Source organism: Procambarus clarkii, chromosome 69 (genome assembly GCF_040958095.1).
Source record: "Procambarus clarkii isolate CNS0578487 chromosome 69, FALCON_Pclarkii_2.0, whole genome shotgun sequence".
NCBI classification, from domain to species: Eukaryota; Metazoa; Arthropoda; class Malacostraca; order Decapoda; family Cambaridae; genus Procambarus; species Procambarus clarkii.
In genome coordinates this window covers 27,720,745-27,729,636 of record NC_091218.1, presented here as the reverse complement: position 1 = coordinate 27,729,636, position 8,892 = coordinate 27,720,745, and the positions used below count along the sequence as shown (strand labels likewise).

The window sequence follows — 8,892 nt, the reverse complement described above, 5'->3', positions numbered from 1 at the left end:
GTTTATGTCTGTGTGAATGCAGGTATAGACGCGCAGATAAACGAAAGAATGCAAATACCTAATTGCATATATAAATACATTGAATACCTGAGTAACCACATGAGTGCATGTGTATGTACGTGAGTGCATAAGCAAACGCGCGTACACGTGTGAGAATGCGGACGGCGGCCGTCAGCGCCCCAAGTTCAGTGTCGAGGCTGCTGGCCTGGTCGAGTAATGTGGGGTTGATACCAATGCCCAGATCTGGATCACCCAGAGGCCAGCAGGAACGGGGAGTGAGTCATGCAGGAAGGGAGGGAGGGAGGGAGACATCATCATCCCTTCGTCAGTTTTTACCAAGCTGAAGACGCGCTACCGGGGATCGTGGCGGAGATGGTCGTTCGCCTTGCATCACCTGGAGTTAACCAGCGCCGATGAGGTAACAGTGACTCGTACTTTGTCTTCGATCTCTATAATGCGTAAATTTATTTATTTCTTTGGGCGATAGCTCGTAATTTGTTTTTAATCTACTAGATGCGTTTGTCAGTTTGGTGATTGGCCTGTGAACCTTAAGAGGGTTATTAAGGCCACCACAATACCTTACTGACCAACCAGCAAGTATACTTTCTGAATTTTAGTTTTAGGTCTAAAGTAAGCTCTCAGTGGACACATTGCTCGGTGAAGCGTGAGGCGCAGTATTGCGTCTCTGATTCACTATTGACAATTTTTTTGTTTGAATGAAAGGTCGAAGCACATATCTAGTGGACTGTGGTGGAGGATGAGTATTTATCTGGGGATGTAGTGAATTAATTTTATCCGACTGTTGTCTTTGACTTTGATAATACTGTGTATTCCAAATTTATTGATTTTCCAAAACTTTTGGAAAATCAGATTTTTGTCATTCATCGTCGATTATTCCCACTGTCTTTTGCCTTTGGCAGGAGCTGCACTTGTCAAGACAAGGAGCAATTAGCATGGTCGTCAATTACACCCAATACACTGCACACCAACACGCACTGTAACGCCAGTGGGCTACGTTTCGGCGGTCCCAGCCGAGAATCGCATGAACGATCAGAAGCATTTGGGCAAAGTTTTCTTTTACCTGATGTCGCTGTTTACCTAGCAGTAAATATTAACCATGGGTAAGAAAACTGTAGTTAGTTAACTGCATCCTGGTGATGATCAGTAGTTGGTGTTGTAGATTTGCTAGATAATATGGAGTCATCTTATGGGTCGTAGTCTAAAAGGCCCGGGTTCGATTATCGGCTGAGTAACAGCAAATAAACCGAGTTTCTTTCAATTGATGCCCCTATTCACCTAGTAGTAAATAGTTATCTGCGAGTTAGACACAGCAGCTACGGCTGCTTCCTAAGGCTGTGTGGGTGAGGGAGAGAAATTAAATAGAGTAGACATGAAGGAGGAAAATAGGGTCGGGGTTCGGGAACATTAGACAACCGACAGATAGAAAGGTGGGGTCCAAGAACTAACAGCTCCATCTTACAGCCGCAAAATGGTAATACGTATTATAAACAAACATAAATACAAACACGCCTCTCACCAAACTGTGTTCTTTCAAACAGAGTGGTAGACGGTTGGACCAAGCTAAATGAGAAGGTGGTGGGAGGCTAAAACCGTCCGTAGTTTCAAAGTTTTACACGACAAGAGGCTGGGAAGATGGAACAACACGAGCCTAACTTGTAATTACACTTAGGTAATTACACACTTAGGGAATTACACACTTAGGTAATTACACACTTAGGTATTTCCACACACACACACACAAAAAAAAAAAAAAAATAGGAAACAAAAGGCTGGCATACCGAAAGGGTATGCTTGATCTGATATTTACCCCAAAATGAGTGGGATATAAGGGAAGTTAGGTTAGAAGACCCCCTTGGGAATGAGTGATCACAGTGTATTGATCTTTGAGTACCTGGTAGAGCTAGGATTTATCTCCCCCAAAAAAGAACTAGGAAACAAAAGGCTGGCATACCGAAAGGGGAACTATGAGGAGATGAGACGTTTCCTAAGGGAAATACCTTGGGACACAGACCTCAGAGCTAAGTCTGTACAAGATATGATGGACTATGTCACCCAAAAGTGTCAGGAGGCTGTAAACAGGTTCTTCCCGTCGCAAAGGGAAAAATCCGAGAAGCAAAAGAAGAATCCATGGTATAATAAGGCATGTATGAAAGCAAAGGGACTGAACAAAAGGGCGTGGAGGAACTTCCGAAATAATAGAACACCAGAAAGCAGAGAGAGATACCAGAGAACCTGGAATGAGTATGTTAGGGTGAGAAGAGAAGCAGAGAAAAATTATGAAAAGGGTATAGCAAACAAAGTCAGGACCGAACCAAAGCTACTCCATAGTCACATCAGGAGGAAAACAACAGTGTAATGAAATGAACGATGAAATGTGTAATGAATGTGCAATGAACAACAGGTAATGAAACTTAGAACAGGCGATGACAGGTATATAGAGAATGAAAAAGAGGTGTGTGAAGAACTCAACAAGAGGTTCCAGGAGGTCTTCACACTAGAACAAGGTGAGGTCACTGTGCTAGGAAAAAAGGAAGTAAACCCTGCGACCTTCGAAGGGTTCGAAATTACGAGTGAGGAGGTCAAGAGACATCTGCTGGATCTGGATGTTGGAAAGGCTGTTGGTCACGAGGGGATCTCACCAAGGGCACTGAAAGAGTGTGCAGAGGCACTTTGCTTGCCACTCTCCATAGTGTATAGTAGGTCACTGGAGACGGGAGACTTACCAGAAATATGGAAGACGGCAAATGTGGTCCCAATATACAAAAAGGGTGATAGACAAGAGGCACTGAACTACAGGCCAGTGTCCTTGACTTGTATACCATGCAAGGTGATGCAGAAGAGCGTGAGAAAAAACCTAGTAACACATCTAAAGAGAAGGGACTTCGTGACAAATCGCCAACATGGATTCAGGGAGGGTAAATCTTGCCTGACTGGCTTAATAGAATTCTACGACCAGGTGACAAAGATTAAACATGAAAGAGAAGGCTTTGCGGACTGCATTTTCTTGGATTATCGGAAAGCCTTTGACACAGTACCGCATAAGAGGCTGGTACATAAGCTGGAGAGACAGGCAGGTGTAGCTGGTAAGATGCTCCAGTGGATAAGAGAGTACCTAAGCAATAGGAAGCAGAAAGTTACGGTGAGGGTGAGACCTCAGATTGGCGTGAAGTAACCAATGGAATCCCACAGGGCTCTGTACTCGGTTCTATCTTGTTTCTGATAAATGTAAATGATCTCCCGGAGGGTATAGATTCATTTATCTCAATGTTTGCTGACGAAGCCAAAATTATGAGAAGGATTAAGACAGAGGAGGACTGCTTGAGGCTTCAAGAAGACCTAGACAAGCTGAAGGAATGGTCGAACAAATGGATGTTGGAGTTTAACCCAAGCAAATGTCATGTAATGAAGATAGGCGTAGGGAGCAGGAGGCCTATATGCTAGGTATCATCTGGGAGATGAAATTCTTCATGAGTCAGAGAGAAAAAGACTTGGGGGTTGACATCATGCCAGACCTGTCCCCTGCAGCCCATATCAAGAGGATACCATCAGCGGCATATGCCAGGTTGGCCAACATAAGAACAGCATTCAGAAACTGGTGTAAAGAATCATTCAGAACTTTGTATATCACATATGTCAGGCCAATCCTGGAGTATGCAGCCCCAGCATGGAGTCCATATCTAGTCAAAGCTAAGACCAAACTGGAAAAAGGTTCAAAGGTTTGCCACCAGACTAGTACCCGAGTTGAGAGGAATGAGCTACGAGGAGAGGCTACGGAAATTGACCCTCACTTCGCTGGAAGACAGAAGAGTTAGGGGGGACATGATCAACACATTCAAGACTCTAAAGGAATTGATAGGGTAGATAAAGACAGGCTATTTAACACAGGGGGGCACACGCACTAGGGGACACCGGTGGAAACTGAGTACCCAAATGAGCCACAGAGATATTAGAAAGAACTTTTAGTGTGAGAGTGGTTGACAAATGGAATGCATTAGGAAATGATGTGGTGGAGGCTGACTCCATACACAGTTTCAAGTGTAGATATGATAGAGCCCAATAGGCTCAGGAACCTTTACACCTGTTGATTGACGGTTGAGGGGCGAGATCAAAGAGCCTGAGCTCAACCCCAGCAAGCACAATTAAGTGAGTACAATTAGGTGAGTACACACACACACACACACACACACACACACACACACACACACACACACACACACACACACACACACACACACACACACACACAAGGAGCCGGCCGGTCGTGCAGACAACACGCTGGACACGTGATCCTGTAGTCCCGAGTTCGATCCGTGGGCCAGCGAGAAATGATAGGCAGAGTTTCTTTCACCCTATGCCCCTGTTACCTAGCAGTAAATAGGTACCTGGGAGTTAGACAGCTGTCAAGGGCTGCTTCCTGGGGTGTGTGTGTGGAGAAAAAAGAAAAAAAAAAGAAAAAAAGTAGTTAGTAAACAGTTGATTTACAGTTGAGAGGCGGGCCGAAAGAGCAAAGCTCAACCGCCGTAAACACAACCAGGTGAATACACACACACACACACACGCACACACGCACGCACACGCACACACACACACACACACACACACACACACACACACACACACACACACACACACACACACACACACACACACACACACACACACACACACACCACACCACACACACACACACACACACGTTAGAAAGAATTTTTTCAGTGTCAGAGTAGTAGACAAATGGAATGCATTAGGCAGTGATGTGGTGGAGGCTGACTCCATACACAGCTTCAAGTGTAGATATGATGGAGCCCAGTAGGCTCAGGAACCTGTACATTAGTTGATTGACAGTTGAAAGGCGGGACCAAAGAGCCAGATCTCAACCCCCGCAAGCATAATTAGGTAAGTACAATTAGGTAAGTACACGTTGTGTGTGTGTATGTGTCTGGGCGCCGGTGGCTTCGTGGATAGCACACTGGACAGATAATCTTGTGGCCCAGGTTCGATTCCTGGCGCCGGCGAGAAACAAAAATGGGCCTAGTTTCTTTCACCCTGATGCCCCTGTTACCCAGCAGTAAATAGGTACCTGGGAGTTAGACAGCGGTTACTGACTGCTTCCTGTGTGTCTGTGAAAAAAAATAGTTAGTAGTTAGTATAAGTTGATTGACAGTTGAGAGGCGGGCTGAAAGAGAAGAGCTCAACCCACGCAAGCACAACTAGGTGAATACACACACACACACACACACACACACACACACACACACACACACACACACACACACACCCACACACACACACCACACACACACCCACACACACACCCACACACGACACACACACAGACACACACACACACACACACACACACAATACCATCAGCCGTCACGCGCTAGGCTTTTACAATGTCTTTTCACAGAGAATTTAACCGAGTCTCCCCTGAAAGTTTACCATTGGGAAGGCGGAAGACGTGAAGCAGTCTGCGGGGCGGTCACGACTCTTATCATCCCGACGTCCGGGAAATTATGGCCTTAAGACTGTTTTCTGGTTATGCGGTGTGTTGGAGAAGAATGTTTGGTTGCTGTCAGTGTTCCGGTGGAGGGGGAGGAGGAGGAGGAGGAGGAAGAGGAAAATAGGAGAATGAAAGGAGGAGGAGGAGGAAGAGGAGAAGAATGAAAGGAGGAGGAGGAAGAGGATGATCAGTAAGCGAAGAAGAAGGAAGAAGAGAAGTGGAAGATGGTGGTAGACAAGTATAATCCAACCACCAACATGTTTCTGACACAATCAATCACCAATTTAGCAGTCCCCGTGGTGTAACGGTAAGACACTCGCCTGGCGTTTCGCGAGCGCTTTGTCCCTTGTTCGTATCCTGGCCGGGGAGGGTTTACTTGGCGTCAATCCTTAACTGTAGCCTCTGTTTAACCAACAGTAAAATGGGTACTTGATTGTTAAACGATTTGGCAGGTCGTATTCCAGGGAACATAGGTGTAAGGACCTGCCCGAAACGCTTTGCGTGCTAGTGGCTGTACATGAATGATCTCAATTCATATATATACAAGAGATACAAGATCTCTTGTATATATAAATAAATAAATAAATAAATAAATAAAATAAGTATTCCAGACAAGAAATTACTAATATGTTCCAGACACAACCAACGAGTTCCAGATACAATCAACAACAAATATGTTGCACATGCAACCAGTCACCACATTGTTCCAGACACAACCAATCAACAACTTGATCCAACTTGAGAACAGAAACTACATTGTGCGTATCGCTGATCTCACAAGAGTTTAGAGAGACTTTACGTTATTATTCAACAGTAGCTAGAAGACACCACCAGCTGATGCCGAAATTGTGGCATTCCTAACAACATTAGTGAGGACAGGAAACTCACGAACCTTACAGCCAGAATGTCAGGAGGTACTGTGAAACTGTAAGGCATAATTTCTCATAACGAGAAATCTAGGAGGAACAGTGCTGAGTGGGAAAGACTTTTTTTAGAGTTGTTGGTTGATGTAGCTGATGTGAGGAACACTTTGTTGAAGAATTATTCGTTAGTTAGTTTCTGAATGCTTTATTGTATTTAAACCAAAATATTACAACAGGTGACGAGAATAATGGAGGATAAAAAATAAATTGTTCTGGATACTGTCTCTGACTTTAATTCGAAGGGATTATACATAAAATTTTGACATTTATCAGTTGAACTAGGAGAGCGAGGGTCGCCTGGGGGGTGACCATCACTAACCACTACAGTTAAAGCGCCCAGGAACAAGCATGCGATGACGAGGCGTCATTGTCCTGCAGTAACCGCTGATGGAGGAAGAAGAGGTGGAGGTGGGAGGGTTCTGTTTCAAGTTTCCTTCTTGCAGGAATGAAAGCCAATCCGTCGCCTTGAAGGAATAAAAACCAGTCCGTCGCCTTGGAGGAATCCAGCTTTGTCTCGGTCTTCTCCGCTAGAAGGTGATGCCCCGTCGCCTCTGCTCCTCGGCGACGCGGATCTGCTCTATGGCGTGAGGTGGGAGTGGGGGGGGAGTCGGGATGAGGTTGGACTCCGGCCGGTATCCCAGCTCGTCGGCGACGTACCTGACGTTGCCGGTGCCGCCCTCAGGGAACGGGAAGCTGCGGGATATACATGAAGGAGGTCAGTCAAAAGCCCAGCACTGCACCGCATTCAGAACTATGAATTACTAATGGATAAATTAACAAGCGTTGGATTACTTTGATGTTCCCTGGTTAATGACAGATTTAAATACTACAGAAAAATTGCTCCCCAATACGTTTTCTATAATATACAAAATATTAAAAAAGGAAAAATAGAAAATGCTTGGATACACAGCTAAAGAAATATAGGCAAAAAAATTATATGAAACTTATAGAAATGTAAATATCTTACCTGAACGCTCCTTGAATGTTGCTTTGGCCAGCTGAACCAGGGTTTCCGGCGGCTTGGACATCGACGCCATGCTCCGTGATGAAGTGGTACCTGAACCTTCCGTCGCCATGGTCCTCCCGGGTGTCGGAGACGATCCCGATATGTCGGTAGTCCTGACGGGGCCGCTGAGGTCCGGCGACGGCGACGGCGGCTAGACAAGCGAAGATCACCTGGCGAGATTTGAAGACGAACATAAAGAGATCTCAACAGGGACTAAGTAGTGATCAAAGGAAGGCACCAAGCCTGGAAGACTGTAGCGCCCAAGTCTTCAAGATTGATAAATCAAATGTTCCACTGAATGCTGACAAGTTTCAGGATTGTACACCTATTGAATTTTTCACTGACCGGCAGCGTCTCTGTTTATATAACTGTTTATATAAAGATAATAACTGATACAAATTTAAAGACATTAACAGTCGCAAAATGAATTGTTTTTGCCTTTGCCTGGCTTATACGGACAAGCTAACTTAATATGATTGTATCTACTGAATGCCTGAGGGAATAGAAGCAACTTCCATGGCATTCCTTTTAATAACTAACAATATCCTCTCTCTCGCTCTCTCACTGTCACTCACCGACTTCCCAGGAACATGTGTACTCACCAGCTTCATCTTGAGAGTTCTGGAAGAGGACGGGGCGAGGACGCTACCTGCTGGTCGAACACCTGGAGAAGACGATCTACCTAGAGAGAGTCGCCCTATATATATACAACTCGTCCAGGGCTTTCCAGGTCTTCCTTACTTCATTTTGTTCACGATTTGGAGCGTCTCAAGGCCAAAGGTGTCAAGAGGACAAGTTCCTGGAGGAGGAGAGGTGGCACGCCCCGACCCCGCCTCCCCGTAATGCCCCTTGACCTGAGCGAGAAGATCCTTGATAGCCTGCCGGGACCTCTTGCAAAAGCTTTGTACATGCCAAAGGCAGAATCTTGCAATATGTCAGAATACATCAACGGAAGGTAGTCTTGCAACAAGGCCGAATAAAGCAACGGTACGGTATCTTGCAACTGGATAAAAAATATCGCTAACAACTTTGTGGATTACTTCTACTGTAAAAATTTCCCTTTAACTTTTAATTTCTTAAGATCTTAATGGATTCCTAGGACGCTGATTTTTTTTTTACAAATGTGTCTGTATTTAAGGATGGAATTATTTCAAGAGACGGTGTTTCGCTACGTTGCTTCCGGAACCATAGTGTTACGCAAATGAGCGTCTAACCAATGCGTGACTAACTAATCATTTCATAAATCTGATGAATCTTTGAGATCTCGCTCCTAGTTTGAGATTCATTTGCACGGACATATAATAATCTAAAAGGGTTATATAAGATAAAATTCAATACCCTGGTAGGCCAGGGTACGAAACTTCAGGGCAGTGAATTTCTGGGTAGTGTACCTGAGGGTACAGTACTCCAGGTACACTACTTCACAGGTACTCTATGTA

The 8,892-nt window shown here is 44.9% G+C and overlaps 1 protein-coding gene across 1 annotated transcript; it reads right to left on the bottom strand.

Annotated features, from left to right (window-relative positions):
* Positions 1-6,664: 6,664 nt before the first annotated feature.
* On the bottom strand, positions 6,665-8,159 carry LOC138355937 (cuticle protein AM1199-like). The gene is made up of 3 exons (XM_069311483.1): positions 8,056-8,159; positions 7,415-7,623; positions 6,665-7,140 (listed from the first exon to the last, which is right to left on the bottom strand). The coding sequence occupies exons 1-3, from the start codon at positions 8,062-8,064 to the stop codon at positions 6,975-6,977; spliced, it is 384 nt and encodes a 127-aa protein (XP_069167584.1). The 5' UTR covers positions 8,065-8,159; the 3' UTR covers positions 6,665-6,974.
* Between the last annotated feature and the right edge of the window lie 733 nt (positions 8,160-8,892).

Excerpts from the sequence above, each read along its gene's own strand:
- LOC138355937 (XM_069311483.1), bottom strand. Across the intron at positions 7,141-7,414 it reads AACATTCAAGGAGCGTTCAG|CTTCCCGTTCCCTGAGGGCG; the intron begins GTAAGATATTTA and ends TATATCCCGCAG.